The 23,339-nt window shown below is 43.2% G+C and overlaps 1 protein-coding gene across 1 annotated transcript in view; it reads right to left on the bottom strand.

Annotated features, from left to right (window-relative positions):
* bok (BCL2 family apoptosis regulator BOK) overlaps window positions 1–22,930 on the bottom strand; it is a 37,403-nt gene extending 14,473 nt beyond the window's left edge. Inside the window, exons 1-3 of the mRNA XM_033031630.1 lie at window positions 22,585–22,930; window positions 19,253–19,475; window positions 4,280–4,408 (exon numbers count right to left, since the gene is read on the bottom strand). Of these exons, the coding sequence (XP_032887521.1) occupies window positions 4,280–4,408; window positions 19,253–19,475 (352 nt within the window). The 5' untranslated portion in view covers window positions 22,585–22,930. The remainder of the gene's footprint in view (window positions 1–4,279; window positions 4,409–19,252; window positions 19,476–22,584) is intronic.
* Between the last annotated feature and the right edge of the window lie 409 nt (window positions 22,931–23,339).

Raw genomic sequence — 23,339 nt, 5'->3', positions numbered from 1 at the left:
TGTCCTGCAGTGACTGAGGTGCAAGGGACAGCTGCTGCCAGGGGCAGAACAAAGTGTCAGTTGACAAGAGGTCCCAAAAGGGTGAATGCAACGGTAAATGGAAGGGGCTTTGACGAGTCTCACAAATGGGATGACCCAGCTCCCTGGACAAGTTCCTGGTTCAAATAACTGTCGGGTCCCAATTGAAACATAGAAATATAGGTGGAGTAGGCCATTCGGCCCTTCGAGCCAGCACCGCCATTCAATATGATCATGGCTGATCATCTAAAATCAGTACCCCGTCCCTGCTTTTTTCCCCATATCTCTTGATTCCCTTAGCCCTAAGAACTAAATCTAACTCTCTCTTGAAAACATCCAGTGAATTGGCATCCACTGCCTTCTGTGGCAGAGAATTCCACAGATTCACAACTCCCTGGGTGAAGAATGCTTTCCTCATCTGAGTCCTAAATGGCCGACCCCATGTTCTTAAACGGTGAGCCCTGTTTCTGGACTCCCCCAACATCAGGAACATTTTTTCCTGCATCTAGCCTGTCCAAACCTTCAAGAATTTTATACGTTTCTATAAGATCCCCTTTCATCTTCTAAATTCCAGTGAATACAAGCCCAGTCGACCCATTCGTTCATCATATGTCAATCCCGCCATCCCGGGAATTAACCTGGTGAACCTTTGTTGCACTCCCTCAATAGCAATAATGTCCTTCCTCAAATTAGGAGACCAAAATTGCACACAATACTCCAGGTGCAGTCTCACCAGGGTCCTGTACAACTGCAGTAGGACCTCCTTGCTCCTAAACTCAAATCCTCTCGTAATGAAGGCCAACATGCCATTAGCTTTCTTCACTGCCTGCTGTACCTGCGTGCTTACTTTCAGTGACTGGTACAAGCACACCCAGGTCTTGTTGCACCTCCCCTTTTCTTAATCTGACGATGACATCACTGGAATCCAAGCGGCACTTTTAACAAGAAAAATAAATGGCTTCCCCCATGTGAATGGAGGGTATGCCCAACCTGATCTGCCAAGCCAGACTTCCTGGTTTGCATTCCTGTCTCTTCTTTTGTCTACATTCTCAACCTGGACTTTCCACTCGTCACTTTAATTTAGTGTAAAGTGTTGTGTTTTATGACCAATTTCCCCCCTGGGATAAGTAAAGTTCCATTGTATCGTATCGTAACTGCTCCCATTCACTTCACACAAACAGTATCAGACATCAGGATTGAACCCAGGATTCTGACACTGCGGCGCATTTAATGACCAGGTAAGCAGATTTACACTTTATCACCATGGTCATCCCTGTTTTACCCTATCAGAGGCATCCCCCTCTCCACCCCAGTGCGGCTTAAGAAGCTTATTTTCTCCTCTTTCCAGTTCTGATGGTGGGTCTTGGACCTGAGCATCATCTCTTTCACAGATGCATCCTGGCCTGCTAAATATAGACAACATATTTTTGTTTTATTGTACATTTAAGGCGGAACATTGTAGAGACTGTATCTTAGGTCATTCAGGGGGCAACACCTAGGAATATTAAAGGGCACAAGTGTTGTTAAAGTAACTCCATTACACTCAAGCTTGAAATCATTGAGCACCACTGATACGAGGGAGAGGTTGATAACGTTCCACGTGGTAGGCAGTTTTGGAAGTATAGCAGTATCTGAGTGAAGTGTTTTGGAACACATTGTGGGCAGAGAAGGTGCTGCATGAATGCAAGCATTTCTCTTTCCCGTGGGAACTCAGGAGAAGCTATGCCTTGGTGTGTATAAAAATGGGCAGCAAACATTAATTATCCAGGCGAATCCTGCTCTACAGCATTCGAATAATCCTTCGCCAACTCAACTGTGAAGTTGTCTGAAACATTGCATGTGGAGACATGCTCGAGTTGAATCTCGACTCTTTTGTACTAATTTATTTCATTTAGTAGTAGATATTTTCTTTGGTCTAACCCATACAAGGGGATTTGCAGTGGAATGTCTTGAGCCATAGCAAAAGCTTCCCGAGTATTGGTCTCCAAAATGAAAGCCACACTTGAGTAGCAAATTGGAGGAAAACTAATTTTATATTTCAGGTGTTCTTACTTATTCTAGTTCTCTGCAAACCAGAACTGAAACCACTCGTTTCACCTTTTCAGCACTCTTATACATACTTCTTTTCTGATATTCCTGCTGGGTTTCCGGTGCTCCTGCCCTGTGCTTCCAGGGTTCCCACTTGATCTAATGTTCTCACTTCACGGTTCCTGTTGGATTCCCCATGTTCATTTGGAGGTTTCCAGTATTCCCAATGTCCCTGCCGCAAGATTCTCCTGCTTTGCCCTTGAGTGGAAAATCCAAATGTAGGTTTAATCTAACTCTGTGAGCTATATAACATTAGGATGGCTGTTGACGTTGAGGGGGCCAGCAAAATCAGGAATAAAATATCATAAAAGCAGTGAGATTTCCAACAGTATATGTAGCATCGCCATTTCTAGCTGCATATATTCCACGGTGTTTCGCCACAAGACCTTTAGCTCCCAACCTCCCACACCAGGCTCCATCACTGGTCATTTCCTCACAGTGGCCCTCATTTCAAATGATTGGAAATTTTTACAGCCTATATCACCCAACTGAGTGATCCTCAGGAACCAATAACCAAAGACGTTCAATGAAACTTCATATCATAGCAGAAAAAGAAACAATCTTTATAATGATTAGAATTTAGAATCAGTCATTTATCACAGAAAGAGATCCTTCGACCCACCACGTCCATGCCAACAATCAACTACCTAACTACACTAACCCTGGGCGACACGGTGGCGCAGCGGTAGATTTGCTGCTTTACAGCGCCAGACACTCGGGATCAATCCCGTCTACGGGTGGGTCTGTATGGAGTTTGTACGTTCTCCCAGTGACCTACGTGGGTTTTCTCCTGGATCTCCGGTTTCCTCCCACACTCCAAAGACATACAGGTTTGTTGGTTAATTGGCTCGGTATAATTGTAAACAGTCCCTGGTGTGTGTAGGATAGCGTTCGTGTGCGGGGATCGCTGGTCGGCGCATACTCGGTGGGTCAAAGGGCCCGTTTCCGCACTGCATCTCTAAACTAAACTATTTACTGGCACTTGGCCTATAGCAGTTCAAGTGTTTCAAGCTGGGAGAGTTCCTGCCTCCAGCACACTTCAGGCAGCGAGTTCTAGATTGCAAAAAAAATCCCTCCTGGGTTGCAGACAGCAGGGCTCTGGAGATAAATCTGCAACCACTGAAAGCACCAGGTTAAACCTGGAAGGTTGACAACTTTACACAGAAACATTTATGTCCCACTGATAGCCATCAACATAACTCAACAGCCCATTTCCAACATGACCTTTTAACTCCCAACTGCCTTTTTTGTTCGTTAAGTGAGTAAACTGGATTTTGTCAGTCTTGAATAGATTGATAAAATCCAGTTTCATTTCATACAGGTCAACACAACCAGTAGATATCATCTGTGAATCCTGCTCGTTACCTAATATTAGAATGGAATCTGTCTTCTGTCCAAGGAGGGAACCCTTTGCATCACCCAAACATTCTATATCCCGTAAGGTTCTTGCAAGATAATGACATTCATGGGGCATACTCTCTCACTGTGCAATGAGTTATTAAGGGTACACAGATTAGTGGAGTGAGTAATGTGTCAGAACACTTTCATTGATCAATGTTTCTATTGTAACACATTCCTCTCCAGCCCTCAGGTGAAGTGTCAGACCTTCTCACAAACTACTATCAGGGAATGTGAGAAGGGAAAGAGGCAAATAACACATGGATTTTATATGCACTGTGGAAACGAACTCCTAAATAACTCATTCAAACTCTAATTCATTGTAGCCACATCACTTTACAATCCTCTGTTGTCAGTATTGAGGAGCAGAGTACTTGTTCGCCCCGTTCTGTTAAATAGCTGCAGGGAAGGAATGGTAGAAAAGCAAATCTGTGCAAGTACCTAAAACAGCAATTGGCCAAGTCTGCGCTAATGGGCAGGATTAGGTGATTAATATTCTTTTCAGATTACAGGCATACGAGGTAGATGCAAGGAACCGCAGATGCTGGTTTATATAAAAAGGCACAAAGTGCTGGAGTAACGTAGCCGGCCAGGCAGCATCTCCGGACGCCTCCATGTTTTCCAGAGTTGTTGCCTGACCCGCCGAGTTACTCCAGCGCTTTGTGTCTTTTTTCCCCAACAGGTGTAAGGCAATGGGGAGCAGCAGCACTTTTCCAGCAAGGTATAAATAAATAAATAAATAAATAAATAAATAAATAAGCGTTTCTAGAATTACCTGCAGAGAAAAGTTCAGTAGCAACAGCCAGGAACGCATCTGACACGATGTTTTCAGAAGTGACTGAGATGTTCAGTTGTTTGGCAATGTTCCTGTAAACATTTGGTCTGATGTACTCTAATTCGTCACCTTCATGAAAAATAAAAATATTAATGAGATTCAATAAACAACCAGGCAGGTACCTGAATTATCAAGGCATGGAAGGTTACAGACCCAAAAGCAGATAAATAGAATCAATGTAGATAGTTACAATGGGCGGCATGGAAGTGGTGGGCCAAAAGGCCTGTTTGCACGTTTTGTGACTTTACGACTAAATTGGATTGTTAGGTATAATGGTTTATTGGTCAGAGGAGCTAGTAATAGTCAGATCATTAATAACAATTTTATTCTGTGATAAAAGCATTTTGATATAAAAAAGATTTGTACGTATTAAATTTGAAGGTCAACAATACACATCAATACTAAAATACCTCACACCCTTGGCTGTCCAAGAGCCATTTTTACATGAAACAGTGAACTCAGATCTTCAAATCATTAGATTAAGCACAGAAACTGTTATTTGACACCATACCCAGTTTTGAAACCATTTATATTTTTAATGGGATATGATTATTGTTGACATCACTTATTTTCCAATCCCAACCATGGCATCCATTGTGAAGACACTCTGATATTTTTATTGGGATGAAATTTCAAAATTTAGACCCAGTGAGGTTGAAAGGGTGGTGACAAGTCAGGATTGTGTGAGAATTGAGAGGAAGGTTGCTCTCATTGTCTTGGTGTGGGTCGTCCTGTCAAGGAAATGTTGCTGAGTTCCTGCAGTGCAATTTATATATGGTGTGAATTTTCTGGGGACACAGTCAAGCAGACCACTTGCGATGGATGGCGAGGGAGGCTTCATTGTTGGTGTTGTGCTTGTCAAAGATAATGAATTCCCCAAAAAACTCCTGACTTCTAAATAATGGCAAATCTTTGATGAGTTAGAATTAGATAGCAATGTCTTCTCTTGGACCCATATTTATTGTCTTTTCAAAGGGCAACACATTCAGCAACGCTCTTAGAGACACCACAGGTTCTCTCTAGACAGCCCCAAAATGAAGAGCACCAGCCCCAGCAGTGAGGGTCAAGAGCTGGTCAGGGAGACAGAGGAACAACGTCAGGATTGCTCGGAGTTGGTAGAGTGGGCAATGTTCAAAGACTTAGCAACGGACCAGAACAAATACACCACAGTTGTTACCGCTACAATTTGCCCACTACCACAATATCTGTGGAATTCTCTGCCTCAGAAGGCAGTGGAGGCCAATTCTCTGGATGCTTTCAAGAGAGAGTTAGATAGAGCTCTTAAAGATAGCAGAGTCATGGGATATGGTGAGAAGACAGGAACGGGGTACTGAATGTGGATGATCAGCCATGATCACATTGAATGGCGGTGTTGGCTCGAAGGGCCGAATCGCCTACTCTTGTACCTATTGTCTATCAACAGGATAGTACAATTCAAGGGATCTGAAGAAGGGTCTTGACCTGAAACACTACCAATCACCTATACATGCTTTTCAGAAATGCTGGCCGACCTGCTGAGCTATTCCAGTACTTTAAATCTTTTTGTGTATTAAACAGCATCTGCTGTTTCTTGTTTCCTAATACATACAATAGTGTTTATTACAAACTGCATGTTTACTACAAAACAGTAATGTCTCCAATAAAGAGCAGAAACTGCAGGAAATCTATAAAACAGCAGTTTCTGAGTAAATGTTGAAACAAGGAACTGCAAATGCTGGTTTACATAAAAGGACACAAAGTGCTGGAATAACTCAGCAGGTCAGACAGTATCTCTGGAGAACATGGATGGTGACTTTTGGGTTGGACTGATTGTGGGGGGGGGGGGGGGGGGGGAGGGCGCGGAGCTGTAAGAGAGGAGAGGAATAACAAATCGTGGCAGGTGATAAATAGGTGGACACAGGTGAGGGGGGTTTTGACAGGTTTGAAACAAAGGCCAGAAATAAAAGCAGAAGGTATGAGACAGGATTGAAGAGCTGCAAAATGTGAAGGCAGAGACAGGAACATAGGAGAAGCGGAGGAGAGAAGTAGGTGAGAGTCCAGGCGGGCCACAGGGGAAAGGAGGAGAGGGGGGAGGGGAGGTGAATTGTTAAAGGTTATCTAAAATTGGAGAATTCAATGTTCATACTGCTACCCAATGTTCAGTAAGCTACCCAAGGGGAATAAGAGGTGATGTTCCTCCAGCTTTGTACGGCCTCAGCCTGGCAATGGAGGAGGCCCAGGATTGAAGGGCCAGTATGGGAATGGGAGTTAATGGTTAGCATCCAGTAGATCCCGCAGGCCTTGGTGGACCAAGCCACTCAGTAGACATAGATTGTCTTTTTACAAACAGCAAGAACCCAAATCAAACAATAGGTATTAGCAATGTTACAACATTTTGAGATTTTAAAAATCAAGTCTGCAATTTATCCCATCAGATAAAGCATAAAAATAAGTTTAATTTGACACCTAATTCACTTTCATATCTCAAGTATTTAAAAAGTTATGGCCATTTTCATACTCGGAAATTAGCATCTTGTTCCCTATTGATTTTCTATGGACATAACAAAAAAGCTGTGATCGTGGACAGTCAAAAGCCCATAACTTTCTTAAAAATTAAGAGAATTGAATGAAATTTTCAGTTATCATAGATTGAAGCATTCTGAAACAAATATAAAATAATCTTACTTGGATGACCTGAAATTAAAGCATATAATTAGTTAGTTACCCAATTGGAGCTAATTCCAAACTTCAATTACTAGATCTAAACATCTATCCATTTCTTAATAAATGATTAACATTTTTAAATAGCCTAAGTGTCCAAATAATATTCACAAATAATTCACAATAAAACATGATTTTTAAATCTCATTTACATTAATTTATAGGCCAAATGGAAGGAATTTAGTGCTCAATTGCTGTAAATTAATGTCCATTTAAATCAGCTTTCTAGTGGGATCCTGTGAACGCGCTGGTTTAGAACGTTCACATTGCGGTAGATTTGTGCCCTCAAATGCCCAGAAAAATACTGCGGGATATAATGGGCCCAAAATTAGCTACTCGCAACATTAAACTTTGTATAAAGGGATCTTAAGAAGCCCTTTTTAACGTAAAAATAAACAGCCTACCTTCCGTTTTCCCCTGTATGAGATCTGGCCCGTTGTCGGCGGTCGCGGGTTTAGAGGTTAATTTTTAACCTACTATAACAATTAAATAAAGCCCTTAAAACTAATAATAGCTCAAGCGAGGGAATCTTCCAGCGATTTTTCGTTAATAATTAACTAGGCTGAAAAACCTCGATTTGAACAGCCTAGGGAAAATCGCGTTTTAAACCCGCCCCCCTCTAAACGGCGCCAAAATCGCGCATACGGGCTGGGACAGATTTTCAGCGACCTTCAGGTACGTTTTGCAACATACCTATAGGTATGTGACACAGACAGCGGGAATGTAATACAAACAGGTGGGACCAAAATCAAGCAAAAGATATATGATACAAAGAGTGGGAATTTTATCCAATCTGCAGACTCGATAAAAGAGGGACATTCACTCATATATTTTTTAAAACATACTGCATTTTATGACCTCATGGATGTTGGGAGAGCTTTACAGACAATAGGCAGTCATTGCTATAATATACAAAATATAGTCCCCAGATTTCACAGGTACAATGAAAATCTTGCTGCAGCAGCATCACAGGCGATTGGGACAAACACACAAAAACATCAATTATATAAGACAATGAAAATAAAAAAAGACTATGCAAAATTAAGATATTAGTGCAAAACACAATTGGGAAAAACAAATCCACAGCAGTGCAAGTGGTGATCCATGGTGTTCTTTTGCTGAGGTAGGAGTAGGTTTGTGCAGGTCAGTTAAGGCCCTGATGATTATAGAAAAGTAGCTGTTCCCAAACCTGGTTGTTTGATTACAAGTCTCTGCCCCTCTTGCTCAATGGCAGCAGCATGGCCCAGATGGTGGAGATCCTTGTCTCAGCTTTCGATGGTGGGGTGAGCTATTGCCATGATGGGCCACGGTGAGTCCACTACTGTCTGCAGCCTCTTGTGTTTGTATGCTTTGGAATTGCTGTACCAGGCCATGGTGCAACCAGTTAGGATACTTTCTACATTGCATATGTGAATGGGTTTAAAAAAAAATAAAGAGTATTCAGTGACGTGCCAAATCTCCTTAAACTTCTAAGAAAGTAAATGTGCTGGCACACTTTCACAATTTCACAACTTATAGGAGTAGAATTAGGCCATTTGGCACAAAGAGTCTACTCCGCCATTCAATCATGGCTACCTCCTAATCCCATCTATGCCTTTTGCCATCCAGCCAACCTGCTATCCATGCATGTATCTTCCCTTTAATACCATGGGCTCTCAGCTTCCATAGCAGCCTGACGTGGCACCGTATCAAGGGCCTTCTGAAGATCTAGGTAACAACACCTACAGCCTCTGTTCTGTTCTGCTATTAACTTCCTCAAAGCACACCAGCAGATTTTTTTGTGATTACAACAATGCAGCAATGTATTTAGAGCCATTTGCAGTTCTTTGTGATGCAGGTTATATTAATCAACCACGATTCAGTAGTGGACTCAATGGACCAAATAGCCTAATTCTGCTCCTATGACCTATGAACTTATATATGATAATTGTTGACTAAGGCACTAGAAGTGCATCCATTGCTCTTCCTTATAACAAGACGTGTGACTTTACACAAAATTGATCTTGAAATTGAGGGGTTTGTCTATTGAGGGATTAAGTAGACTGGCCTAGAGTCATACAGCATGGAAACAGGCCCTTTGGCCCAATTTGCCCATACCGACCAAGATGTTCTATCTACAATAGTCCCACCTTCCTGCGTTTGGCCCATATCCATCTAAACTTTACCTTTCCATGTACGTGTTCAAACAGAGACTGACCACTGCTTTGAGGGGATGTATCAAGTACCAGTGGACACAGAGTTAAAGTGGTAAGAACTAGACATAGGGGTGCGAACTCCATCATCAAGTTCGCCGATGACACCACTCTGGTTGGACGTATCACAGATAGGAACGAGTCAGAGTATAGAAGTGAGATCGACTGACTGACCAAATGGTGTCAGAGCAACGTGGCTCTCAACATTAGTAAGACCAAGGAACTGATTAAGGACTTTAGTAGGGGAAGGATGAGGACCCACAATCCTGTTTATATCAACAGGACATATGACAATAAAACACTCTTGACTCTTGAGAGATAAAGACCTTTCAGACTTTTTAGATGTTTTAGAGAGTTGCTAATGATCTGGAACCCAATGTTGTATGTTGAGAAGAATTATTCAATTTTTCAAAATTGAATTGAACAGTAATTTGAATGAAGGTACACAAAAAAGCTGGAGAAATTCAGCGGGTGCAGCAGCATCTATGGAGCGAAGGAAATAGGCAACGTTTCGGGCCGAAACCCTTCTTCAGAATTTGAATGTAATTTGAATGAAATTAGGAGAGTTATAGTGAAAGAGGAGCGCAATGAAACTAACTGGATTTCGCCAGTCGGGACTTTATATGCCCATTGGTCTCAAACTGTATAATAATGATTCCGAGTCTCCCTCTGCTTCCAGATAAAACCTGGAAGACAACAAGCTCAAAATGTCACGGAGAATTCAATTGGCAATGAATTGCGCGTTGCCAACCCTTGATGGCGGAGGAGTTCAGTGATCAAGACTAATTGCACAGTAGCTGCTCAAATTCATAACCTCTGCCACGAAGCAGCACATGAACAACATTTGCATTAGAACACCTCCCTCGCAGATTCCCCTCCGAATCGCACACTATCCTAACTTGGAAATATATCTTCAGCCCTTCATCCTTGCTGGCTCAAAATCTTCAAAATCCTCATCCAACATGAGAGCACCAACACAAGAACTACAGCAGCTCACTGCCATCTTGTCAAAGGTAATTACGAATTGACTATAAATAATGCCTTTACTTGATGCTAATTTCCAGACAAGATATTGAACCAAAGCCCAATCAGCCTGCCAAATTACATGACTGCATCATGGGGACTATCTTCAGTATCCGGCTACATTTATCTTCAATCACAGACATAAAAATCGGACTAGTTGGTCTGTTGGACCTTGTTATATACAAATTGCCTCATTTCTGACATTGCAGTAATAGCCAAACACTTCAGAAGTACTTGAATTAACAACAAAATGCTTAACGATGTAACGGGGTTGTAAAGTTGCCACATGAATTCAAGTCTGTCCTCTGTTGGGTGAATTGTGAACAGAAGCATTGGTAATACATTGGATGGATGTCATAATTTGTACAAAATTAAATCAGTAAGGGAAGGGGAATAACAATCATCCATTTTGAGCTTTCTTTGATGGCTAATTTTAACCCTCCTTCCCCCTTCTGTGACTTCAAATACTCCAAATAAACACTACATTTCTGAGATTCTGCATTTTTGGCAGACATAGAACATAGTTGGATGAGCTCACTGCTTTAGTAACAGCTGCAATATTTTACGATAGGTTCTAATCATTAGAGTGACATATGCTGGGTGGGGGGTGGGGAAGTGCTAGACTGCATCCAACATAGATGTGACCGTTTGGGGCGGCTCTTATATGAATAAAATAATGTAAAATGAGTGATGGTGAATCAATAACATATTTCACATCTCATTGTAGTCAGCCATATAAAATAAAAGCAGACTGTCAGCCTCCTTAGAGCATGTTACATTATTGCTCCAAGTAGTATGTTTACAAAGTGTTCACTGTTACTGGAGATTATGCATATAATCATACAATTAAAAATACAACTTTGACTCATTGCCTGAAAGGTTTATGAGAGCAGATTCAATGTTAACATCCAAAAGGGAATAACAGTGCCCTCCATAATGTTTATGACAGACACATCATTTAATTATTTGTCTCTGTACTCCACAATTTGAGATTTGTAATAGGAAAAAAAAAAATCACATGTGGTAAAGAGCACTTTGTCAGATTTTATTAAAGGGTATTTTTATACATTTTGGTTTCACAATGTAGAAATTACAGCTGTGTTTATCCATGGTTCCCCCCATTTCAGGGCACCGTAATGTTTGGGACACGTGGCTTCACAGGTGTTTGCAATTGCTCAGGTGCGTTTGATTGCCTCTTTCATGCAGGTATAAGAGAGCTCTCAGCACCTAGTCTTTCCCCCAGTCTTTCCATCACCTTTGCAAACTTTTATTGCTGTTTATCAACATGAAGACCAAAGTTGTGCCACTGAAAGTCAAAGAAGCCATTATGAGACTGAGAACCAAGAATAAAACTGTTAGAGACATCAGCCAAACCTTAGGCTTACCAAAATCGACTGTTTGAAACATCATTAAGAAGAAAGAGAGCACTGGCGAGCTTACTAATCGCAAAGGGACTGGCAGGCCAAGGAAGATCTCCACAGCTGGTGAAAGAAGAATTCTCTCCATAATAAAGATAAATCCCCAAACACCTGTCTGACAGACCAGTAACACTCTTCAGGAGTCAGGTGTGGATTTGTCAATGACCACTGTCCGCAGAAGAATTCATGAACAGGATACAGAGGCTACACTGCAAGATGCAAACCATTGGTTAGTCGCAAAAATAGGATGGCCAGGTTACAGTTTGTCAAGAAGTACTTAAAAGAGCAACCACAGTTCTGGAAAAAGGTCTTGTGGACAGATGAGACGAAGATTAACTTATATCAGAGTGACGGCATGTGCAAAGTATGGAGGAGAGAAGGAACTGTCCAAGATCCAAAGCATACCACCTCATTTGTGAAACACGGTGGTGGGGGTGTTATGGCCTGGGCATTTATGGCTGCTGAAGGAACTGGCTCACTTATCTTAATTGATGATACAACTGCTGATGGTAGTAGCATAATTAATTCTGATGTGTATAGACGCATCCTATCTGCTCAAGTTCAAACAAATGCCTCAAACTCATTGGCCGGCGGTTCATTCTACAGCAAGACAATGATCCCAAACATACTGCTAAAGCAACAAAGGAGTTTTTCATAGCTAAAAAATTGTCAATTCTTGAGTGGCCAAATCAAGCGCCCGATCTGAACCCAATTGAACATGCCTTTTATATGCCGAAGAGAAAACTGAAGGGGACTAGTCCCCAAAACAAGCATAGCTGCAATACAGGCCTGGCAGGCCATCACCAGAGAAGACACCCAGCAACTGGTGTTGTCCATGAATCGCAGGCTTCAAGCAGTCATTGCATGCAAAGGATATGCAACAAAAAAATAAACACAACTACTTTCATTTACATTACATTGCTGTGCCACAAACTTTATGGTGCCCTGAAATGGGGGTACTATATATAAACACTGCTGTAGTTTCTACATGGTGAAACCAAAATGTATAAAAATGGCCTTAATCAAAATCTGACAATGTACACTTTAACCTCATGATTTTTTTCTATTACAAATCTCAAATTGTGGAGTACAGAGGCAAATAAATATCCCTCTCAAAACAAACCTTTACATTGATCTGAATCATCATCCATGTTGTGGGAATTACACAGACAAGGCTGCAAGAGGAACAGGGCTGGGAACTGAATATTCAAGGCTATACGTCCTATCGAAAAGACAGACAGGTGGGCAGAGGCGGTGGGGTAGCTCTGTTGGTGAGGAATGAAATTCAGGCGAGGGGTGACATAGAATCAGGAGATGTAGAGTCAGTATGGATAGAACTGAGGAATTGTAAGGGTAAATAGACCTTAATGTGAATTACCCACAGGCCCCCAAACTGTAGCCTGGATATAGGGTGCAAGTTGAATCAAGAGTTACAATTGACATGTCGCAAAGGTAATGCTACCGTTGTTATGGGAGATTTCAACATTCAGGTTGACTGGGAAAATCAGGTTGGTACTGGGCCCCAAGAAAGGAAGTTAGTGGAGTGCCTCCATGCTGGATTCTTAGAGCAGCTTGTACTGGAGCCTACCAGGGAGAAGGCAATTCTGGATTTAGTGTTGTGTAATGAACCTGATTTGATAAGGGAACTTGAGGTAAAGGAGCCATTAGGAGGTAGTGACTATAATATGATAAGTTTTAATCCACAATTTGAGAGCGAGAATGGAAAATCGGAAGTGTCAGTATTACAATTGAACAAAGGGGACTATGGAGCAATGAGGGAGGAGCTGGCCAAAGTTGACTGGAAAGATACCCTAGCAGGGATGGCAGTGGAACAACAATGGCAGGTATTTCTGGTAATAATTCAGAAGGTGCAGTTCATTCCAAAGAGGAAGAAAGATTCCAAGGGGAGTAAGGGGCGACCGTGGCTGACAAGGGAAGTCAGGGACAGTATAAAAATAAAAGAGAAGAAGTACAACATAGCAAAGACAAGCGGGAAGCCAGAGGATTGGGAAACATTTAAAGGGCAACAGAAGATAACTAAAAAGGCAATACGGGGAGAAAAGATGAGGTACGAAGGTAATCTAGCCAAGAATATAAAGGAGGATAGTAAAGGCTTCTTTAGGTATGTGAAGAGGAAAAATTAGTTAAGACCAAAGTTGAACCCTTGAAGACTGAAACAGGTGGGTTTATTATGGGGAACAAGGAAATGGCAGACGAGTTGAACAGGTACTTTGGATCCGTCTTCACTAAGGAAGACACAAACAATCTTCCTGATGTACTAGTGGCCAGAGGACCTAGGGTGCCAGAGGAACTGAATGAAATTCACATTAGGCAGGAAATGGTGTTGGGTAGACTGATGGGACTGAAGGCTGATAAATCCCCAGGGCCTGATGGTCTGCATCCCAGGGTACTTAAGGAAGTGGCTCTAGAAATCATTGACGCATTGGTGATCATTTCTCAATGTTATATAGATTCAGGATCAGTTCCTGTGGATTGGAGGGTAGCTAATGATATCCCACTTTTTAAGAAAGGCAGGAGAGAGAAAACAGGGAATGATAGACCAGTTAGCCTGACATCAGTGGTGGGGAAGATGCTGGTCAATTATAAAAGATGAAATAGCGGCACATTTGGATAGCAGTAACAGGATTGGTCCGAGACAGCATGGATTTACATAGGGGAAATCATGCTTGACTAATCTTCTGGAATTTTTTGAGGATGTAACTTGGAAAATGTACAAGGGGGAGCCAGTGGATGTAGTGTACCTGGACTTTCAGAAAGCATTTGATAAGGTCCCACATAGGAGATTAGTGGGCAAAATTAGAGCACATGGCATTGGCGGTAGGGTATTGACATGGATTTTAAAAATTGGTTGGCAGACAGGAAACAAAGAGTAGGGATTAACGGGTCCCTTTCAGAATGGCAGGCAGTGACTAGTAAGGTACCGCAAGGCTCAGTGCAGGGACCACAGCTATTTACAATATACATTAATGATTTAGATGAAGGGATTAAAAGTAGCATTAGCAAATTTGCAGATGACACAAAGCTGGGTGGCAGTGTGAACTGTGAGGAGGATGCACGGTGACTTGGACAGGTTGGGTTAGTGGGCAGCTGCATGGCAGATGCAGTTTAATGTGGATAAATGTGAGGTTATCCACTTTGGTGGCAAAAACAGGAAGGCAGATTATTATCTAAATGGCGTCGTTGGGAAAAGAGGAAGTACAACGATATCACTGAAAGTAAGCATGCAGGTACAGCAGGCAGTGAAGAAAGCAAATGGCATGTTGGCCTTCAAGTTCAAGTGAGTATATTGTCATGTGTCCCTGTATAGGACAATGAAATTCTTGCTTTGCTTAAGCACACAGAAAATAGTAGGCATTTACTACAAAACAGATAAATGTGTCCATATACCATGATATAAATATATACACACATGAATAAATAAACTGGTAAAGTGCAAATAACTGAAAGTGGTTATTAATAATCAGAGTTTTGTCCGAGCCAGGTTTAATAGCCTGATGGCTGTGGGGAAGTAGCTATTCCTGAACCTGGTTGTTGCAGTCTTCAGGCTCCTGTACCTTCTACCTGAAGGTAGCAGGCAGATGAGTGTGTGGCCAGGATGGTGTGGGTCTTTGATGATACTGCCAGCCTTTTTGAGGCAGCGACTGCGATAAATCCTCTCGATGGAAGGAAAGTCAGAGCCGATGATGGACTGGGCAGTGTTTACTACTTTTTGTAGTCTTTTCCTCTCCAGGGCGCTCAAATTGCCGAACCAAGCCACGATGTAACCGGTCAGTATGCTCTCGACTGTGTACCTGTAGAAGTTAGAGAAAGTCTTCCTTGACAATCCAACTCTCCGTAATCTTCTCAGGAAGTAGAGGCGCTGATGAGCTTTTTTGATAATTGCGTTAGTGTTCTCGGACCAGGAAAGATCTTCAGAGATGTGCACGCCCAGGAATTTGAAGTTCTTGACACTTTCAACCATCGACCCGTTGATATAAATGGGGCTGTGGGTCCCCCTCCTACTCCTTCCAAAGTCCACAATCAGTTCCTTGGTTTTGCTGGTGTTGAGGGCCAGGTTATTGCACTGGCACCATATCAATAATAAGAGGAGTTGAGTATAGGAGCAAAGAGGTCCTTCTGCAGGTGTACAGGGCCCTAGTGAGACCACACCTGGAGTATTGTGTGCAGTTTTAGTCTCCAAATTTGAGGAAGGACATTGAGGGAGTGCTATTGAGGGAGTGCAGCGGAGGTTAACGAGGTTAATTCCCGGGATGGCTGGACTGTCATATGTTGATAGAATGTGCACACATTCTTGTTGTCCGAGCACGACGTGAGGAGGGCTCTGACACGTGTGAACACGAGGAAAGCTGTAGGCCCTGAAGGTATATCTGGGCGAGTACTTAAGTCTTGTGCTACTCAGCCAGCTCCAGTTCTCAACACAATATTCAACCTCCCCCTGAGCAAGTCCGTGGTCCCTGCCTGCTACAAAAGATCCATTATTGTACCTGTACCAAAGAATGCCTCTCCAGCTAGTTTGAATGATTACCGACCGGTGGCCCTCACCTCGGTAGTCATGAAATGCTTCGAGAGGCTGATCAAGAACCACATCTGCCCCTTCCTTCCTCGCAACATGGACCCGCTGCAGTTCACATACCGTCCGAACAGATCCACGGATGATGCGGTCTCCCAGGTTCTGCACACCGCTCTCTCTCACCTTGACAGCCAGAAGGGGGGCCATGTGAGGATGCTGTTTATTGACCAGTTCAGCCTTCAACACGATAGTCCCCACCAGACTTGCTGAGAAGCTGCTGGAACTGGGGCTTAACACTCCCCTGTGTGCCTGGGTCCTGGACTTTCTCACTGCCAGGGCCCAGGTAGTCAAGATGGGAAGAAATACATCAAACACCCTCACCCTAAACACGGGATCCCCCCAGGGTTGCATCCTCAGCCCCCTACTATACTCCCTGTACACACATGACTGTGTGGCCAGGTTCAGCTCCAACTCCATCATCAAGTTTGCTGATGACACTGTGGTGGTGAGCCTGATCTCCGATAACAATGAGAAGGCCTACCTGGAGGAGGTGGCTGATCTGGCACTCTGGTGTCAGGACAACAGCCTCCTCTTGAATGTCATAAAAACTAAGGAGCTGATTGTGGACTTTAGAAGGGCACAACATCCGAGGACGTATACACCACTGGAGATAAATGGGGCTACTGTGGACAGGATGAGCTGCTTTAAATACCTGGGAGTCCACATCACAGAGGATCTGACATGGACATCACACGCTGCCGTACTCGCGAGTAAGGCAAGGCAGCGCCTTTAACACCTCAGGCAACTGAGGAAATTCAGAGTCTCTCTGGGGATCCTTTAGTGCTTCTACTCAGCAGCTGTCAAAAGCATCTTGTCCGGCAACATCACAATCTGGTTTGGGAACTGCTCTGCACAGGACAAGAAGGCTCTGCAGAGAGTAGTACGTTCGGCCGAACACACTATGGGAACTACACTTGCCCCCCGACAGGAACTATACATCAGAAGGTGCAGATCCAGAGCCAGCAACATTATGGGGGACCCCTACCGGACTGTTCCAGCTGCTACGGTCAGGCAAACGCCTCCGCTGTCATGCTGTGAAAACAGAGAGGATGAGACAGAGTTTCTTCCCACAGGCCATCAGGACTGTAAACTCTTATCTCACCAGGGACTAATTTACTGTTGTGTTGTGTCTTTTTTAAATTGCTGGGGTTTTTTTAAATATGTAAATACTGATTCTGTTCTATTCTGTTCTGTAGCTTTTGCACAATCCGCAGGCATTGCCACTTTCATTTCACTGCACATCTTATATGTGTATGTGACAAATAAACTTGACTTGACTTGAATTGGAGCGGTTGGGCTTGTATACTCTGGAATTTGGAAGGAAGGGAAGGGATCTTATTGAAATATATAAGATTATTAAGGGTTTGGACACGCTAGAGGCAGGAAACATGTTCCCGATGTTGGGGGAGTCCAGAAGCAGGGGCCACAGTTTAAGAATAAGGGGCAAGCCATTTAGACCGTAGATGAGGAAAAACATTTTCACACAGAAGGTCGTGAATCTGTGGAATTCTCTGCCTCAGAAGGCAGTGGGGGCCAATTCTCTGGATGCTTTCAAGAGAGAGTTAGATAGAGCTCTTAAAGATAGTGGAGTCCAGGGGGTATAGGGAGAAGGCAGGAACGGGGTACTGATTGTGGATGATCAGCCATGATCACAGTGAATGGCGGTGCTGGCTCGAAGGGCCGAATGGCCTACTCCTGCACCTATTGTCTATCAGAAAGTGTAGGCATTCTCATCCGGTCCCTTGCTACTGCTGTTTCCGAACAGAATGTGACCATGCCCCCAAGATCATAATTTCAGCAAGGTAGAAGGTTTAATTCACATCGCTTCACTCTGCAGGGTCACAGACTAGCAATCCACTGTCTAACCAGGATCTGTGAACTTGAATCAGCCGCCCAGGAAAAAACAGGTTGAAAACAAAAAAATGCAGATTCTTAAAATCTGAAATAAGGACTCAGCAGGTCAGGCAACATTTGTGCAGAGAGATACCAGTAGCATTTCAAGGTTCAGGTTCCATTCGTAATCTTTCCATTGAGGCCACCTGACTTGCTGAATGATTTCCAGCGTTTTCAATTTTCATGTTAACATCCATTTATCGGTTAATGCATTCCAAATGATTTTGAACCTAATTTCATGTTTCTGTGTATGCCTACACCTGGTAGTTCTACATGGTACTTCCTGGATTTGAATGCTTCAGACTGTTGCTGAACATAGAATACAGTTTGATACAGAATACATGATACATGTTTGACCACAAAAATCTGCACTCATAGGATAGTATCTTACTGATCTCACAATATAAGTGAAGATTATTTCTACAAGTTGCTGGAAGGAGTCAGAAATAGATAGGAACTCCATCCTTTAACTTCCATTTTAATGGTTGGAAAGACACGGATAGCAAAATTTCAGGAAATTTGAAAAAGGTGTAAATGCTGGAAATCTGGGGAAAAAAATGGAAATGCTGGAACTCGTGTGACAAGGGAGACTGAATTGACATGTTATCTCATTCTTTCCCCACAGATGCCTGACACTGCACTTTTCACCATGTTCTGTTTTTATTGCTAATTTCAGATCAGATCAGTCTGCTGGCAAAGATTTCAGTGGAGCCCAAGGCTCATCAATAAGCTCCTGTACCTTGCATTATTTTGGCTTTGATGATGCAACGTTACAAAATAATAGGATGCAACATGTTCATGTTACTTCTTTTTGAGATGATATCGAGACTCCCTTCGATGATACACACCTATGTACATCAACCAACCAAGATCACCATCACAAATTAGTATCATCTGTAAATGTGACACATTTCTATTATACTTCCTGTCTTAATCTTCCTGTTCTTGGCATAATTTTCATTCCTAACAATTCTGTCCTGTGTTCTCTCTCATCCCAGTTCTCACTCCTCATTCTTCGGGTTCTCCCAATTCTATCACGTAGCTTTGTGTTATTTTCCCCTAACTCTGTCCACAGCCCCAATGATGATGGACTTACCCAAATGAAGGAGTGCAGCCGACACCTCAGTGAGTTTGCTTGCTGGGCCAGCAGTCAGATGGTCTGGTTTGCTCCAAACAATACCAGCTCGGATCAGGCGGGAATGGATGTAGTCTCGGCAGAGTGCTTTGGCTTGAGAAATAAGTTCTTTATCGGGAGGAGAGCGATCAAACACTTCCATCACTTCAGCAGCAAAAACGGAAGAACGTCGGAGCATCTCCATCTGTGTTAAAACAAAGCAAAATGTTTGATAGAACTAAAGCTGAATGGAAAATATCTGTCAAACCACAACTAGAAAATACCGACATGAAAAACAAATGGAAGATAGTCACAGTAATACATGACTATCAACAACACACAACTGGAAGAGATGAACACTGCATACAACAGGAAAATATCAGTGTTAACCTAGGTTGAAATGAACTACACTAATACACAACTGGAAAATATGTACAGCCTACAACTGGATAAGGTCAACCCGACATCACAACTAAAGAATGTCAGCACTCACTCACAACTGGAAAATATGTCTGCCACAAAAGTACAGCAACTGAAATGGAAGTAGGGATAAACAATCATCTATGAATGACCCTGTTTTATGGGATTCTCTGCAATATCACAGCGCAATGACTGAGTCTGTCAGCAGTGCCAACTAGGATACGGATGCATTTAACAAGGAAATTAAAATACATTGTCATTTTATTTAAGATTAATATGTTTCACACTGCACAGCTGGTCACACTTTACAGTTAACATTGGCCTCTCCTCTTTTGCTTCTGTATCTTTCTTCTCTTTCACCTTTTATAGCTGAACTGATCTTTGATTTGCTTGACTCTTCTGTTCCCTTAGTGTTATTTTGTCCAATTTTACTCTCCGCTGGTGGAGGGCAGGCAGTGTGGAAGGTCCGTATGGTGTGTGTGTTGCATAGCAGGTACAAGTGCAAAAGAAGGTCTGTAATGGATACAAGTGATAGGAGTGCTGGAGCTCAAACCTGGTGTTGAAGTAGATAGGTCTGTGGTCAGTATGGGTAGGTAGGTGCAAGAAGATGTTTGTACGAAACAATAAGAGTAGACGATATGTCCACTGGGGAAATATGCGAGTAATATGGCTTGACTGGGCAACATGGCACATAAATGAGTAATATGGCAGATGTTTGCCAGGCAGTAACACATTTTTGTATTGCTAAAATTATCCACAAACTCACAGAGGCAATACTGAGGCATGGGAAAGTTGCAGGGCTTGTGTTATGCTAATTACTACTCCATTCACTGGAGATGGAAGTCTTGACAGTAGAGATGGCCAGAGAATGAACTCAGAGCAGCTGCATATGTTCTAATGAAATGCTATCAACCTGAAACATTAACTCTTGCTTCTCTCTGCACAGATGCTGCCTATCATGCTGAGTGTTTCCAACATTTTCTGTTTCAATTTTGGATCACCAGCATCCACTGATTTTTTTTTCTGTGAGAAAATATGCCTATTATAGCACAGGTCTTCAGTGAGACACTTTGAAATGTTTACTGAATGTGATGGAGTAAAGCTAGAACAATTCAACAGGCACTCATATTATCAAGTCTAAAAGGGGGAAAAAAGGGAAAGGGGAAAGGATTTAATAGGAATCAGAGGGGTAACTTTTTCACACAAAAGGTGGTGGGTGTATGGAAAAAGCTGCCAGAGGAGGTAGTTGAGGGACTATCCCATCGTTTAAGAAGCAGTTAGACAGGTACATGGATAGGACAGGTTTGGAGGGATATGGACCAAGCACAGGCAAGTGGGACTAGGGTAGCTGGGACATTGTTGGCCAGTGTGGGCAAGTTGGCCGAAGGGCCTGTTTCCACACTGTATCACTCTATAATGAACTTGGATTTGCATAGTCTCTTTGCTCTCTCGATTTTTAAACAGCTGTACCACGATAAAACAATGACTTTTGTGGATAAAATCACTGTTGTAAACGCAGCTACCAGTTTATATACAAACTCTCAGGAGCAAGCAGAGACTTTGTTGCGGAATTGAAGATGAAGGGATAAGTATCAATTGGAAACCTGTTTTCGGATTTTTTTCAGTCAACTGGGGTAAAAGGGATTTTGGTTTAAGGGCTGACACTGAAGCCTTGGGTGTGATCAAATGAACCATTGTGCTTTTGACTGAGTGGAGAGTGTTATTGCGGGCCTGCGGAAAACAAGTGCGAGGAAAAGCGGTTCACGGGATGTGTGGGATAACTGGAATTAGATCTGTCAAAATTGCAAGCGGAAAAAAATAAAGATGCTGCAAGCTAAAGCGTCCGATAAGGGTTACAATAAAGCGACTGGATGCCAAGCCAAACAAACACACGTCACTATTAAAATCGCCGTTCCCTTCAGAACAAGTTAATGTTAAAGGACAGCAAAGTCCCCAGTTAACATCAAATCTATGACGGATAAATAAAATCCAATGAGGAACAAAAAAAGTTAGCATCCATCTAAAACTATCTCTGAAGAATCAAATCTGTGGCATGCTAGATATAAACATCAAATAAGTAGGGAAAATAATCAGGATGAAGGATCTCGGACCAGAAACGTTGACAGATGCGGCCAGACGTGCTGTGTGTTTCCAGCATTTTCAGTTTACTTTAGAGATACAACAAGGAAACTTCGGCCCGCTGAGTCCACACCGACCATTTTTTGAAATAATTAACAAGTCTGCAGCACACTGAAAGGAATCAGCGCCAGTCCCATGGATTACTCCAACCCCTGGACACCGATACCAGAGACACCGACCCCCAAATCCCCGGCACAGACACCAGACTCCGGGCACCTACACCAGATGCAGGAGCACAGACGCCAATCAGACCCCGGCACAAACGCCGACCTCAATAATCGCGCCCCAGCTGGAGAGGCGCGAACCACCGGGTGTTGCAATCTGGCACAGCAGTAATTAAAATGCACCGACTAAAACCTCTCCAACTATTTAAGTTTATGAATGGCCGATAACTGATTCTGTGTGAGTGTACAGTAATGGAATAACCAACCACGTTATGCAGATGTTGATTTGAACGTCCTGTATTTTTGATGTTTTTGTGTGGGGGTGAGCAGACTCGATGGGACGCGGCGTGACTCCGGGAGCAGAAGCCGGGAGACAGGGCACAAGGTGAGGACTTGGTGGGTGGGCTCGGCGTCGCTCCGGCTCCGAGTCAGACGGCAACGTGGCGGGAGCGAGGAGTAAATCACTGAGATCTCTCCTCACACGGGGAAAGGCGGCTCCGAAAGACCTCGGGCTGGAAGGAGCGCCCTGTCGAAGGACATAGACACCAGAGGGAGGTGTTCTGTCGAAGGGCGCTGAGAAGCCGGACTCACCTCGTTTGGGACCTTTACTCAAGGAAGTTCCTCGGCGTATGGCTCCGAGAGCTGTCTGTGCTCACTGGTGGAGCCTGCCCGGCAGATTCCAACTCCGCCGTCCCGTCCACTGCTTCTCCCTCTCTCCCCGCTGCCCTTTTACGGCGAGACGCTTTACCGATGTGCTTCGTATTACGATGCCTCTGGGCCACCGGCAACTTTTACAAACAACCCCATTTAAGGAAAGGGGGACGAGTTGTGATCGGAGCCTCGGCCAGATCCATCGCCAGCGACCGCCCTGCGCAAAAGGAACAGCGCGCACTTCGAGATTTTCAGGCAGAACGCTCCCCCTCAGCATCTCATTCAACGAGCCAATTCCTCGCCCTTGGAGACACACTGCCCCTTTCTGGCCACTCGACTTGACAACCCAAAATAAAACCCTAGCCCTGATGTAAAGAACAGTTTAAATACTGAGACGTCGGTATAATGACTCGGATTTTTAATTGGAAAACATCTCGAGGAAGAATATGTAATTTTACACTTGCAGAAAATACAATACATTGGATATATATTTTATGATTGCTGCCCGAGTCTATGTTTGTGATGTTGCTGGAAAAAAAATCATCCTACTCGTGCCTTTGACAATAAACTCGACAGAAATCTCTGCGTACGCATTTTGTGCTGTCCCTAGGGGGCTAGGACTTACGTCTCTCGTTCTGAGGTGGTCGATGATGCCTATGTGGGTGGGACCTGCAGACTCTTCCACAGATGGGGCA

The sequence above is a fragment of the Amblyraja radiata genome, chromosome 13 (assembly GCF_010909765.2).
Source record: "Amblyraja radiata isolate CabotCenter1 chromosome 13, sAmbRad1.1.pri, whole genome shotgun sequence".
NCBI lineage: Eukaryota > Metazoa > Chordata > Chondrichthyes > Rajiformes > Rajidae > Amblyraja > Amblyraja radiata.
This window is presented reverse-complemented; position numbering and strand designations above follow the sequence as displayed.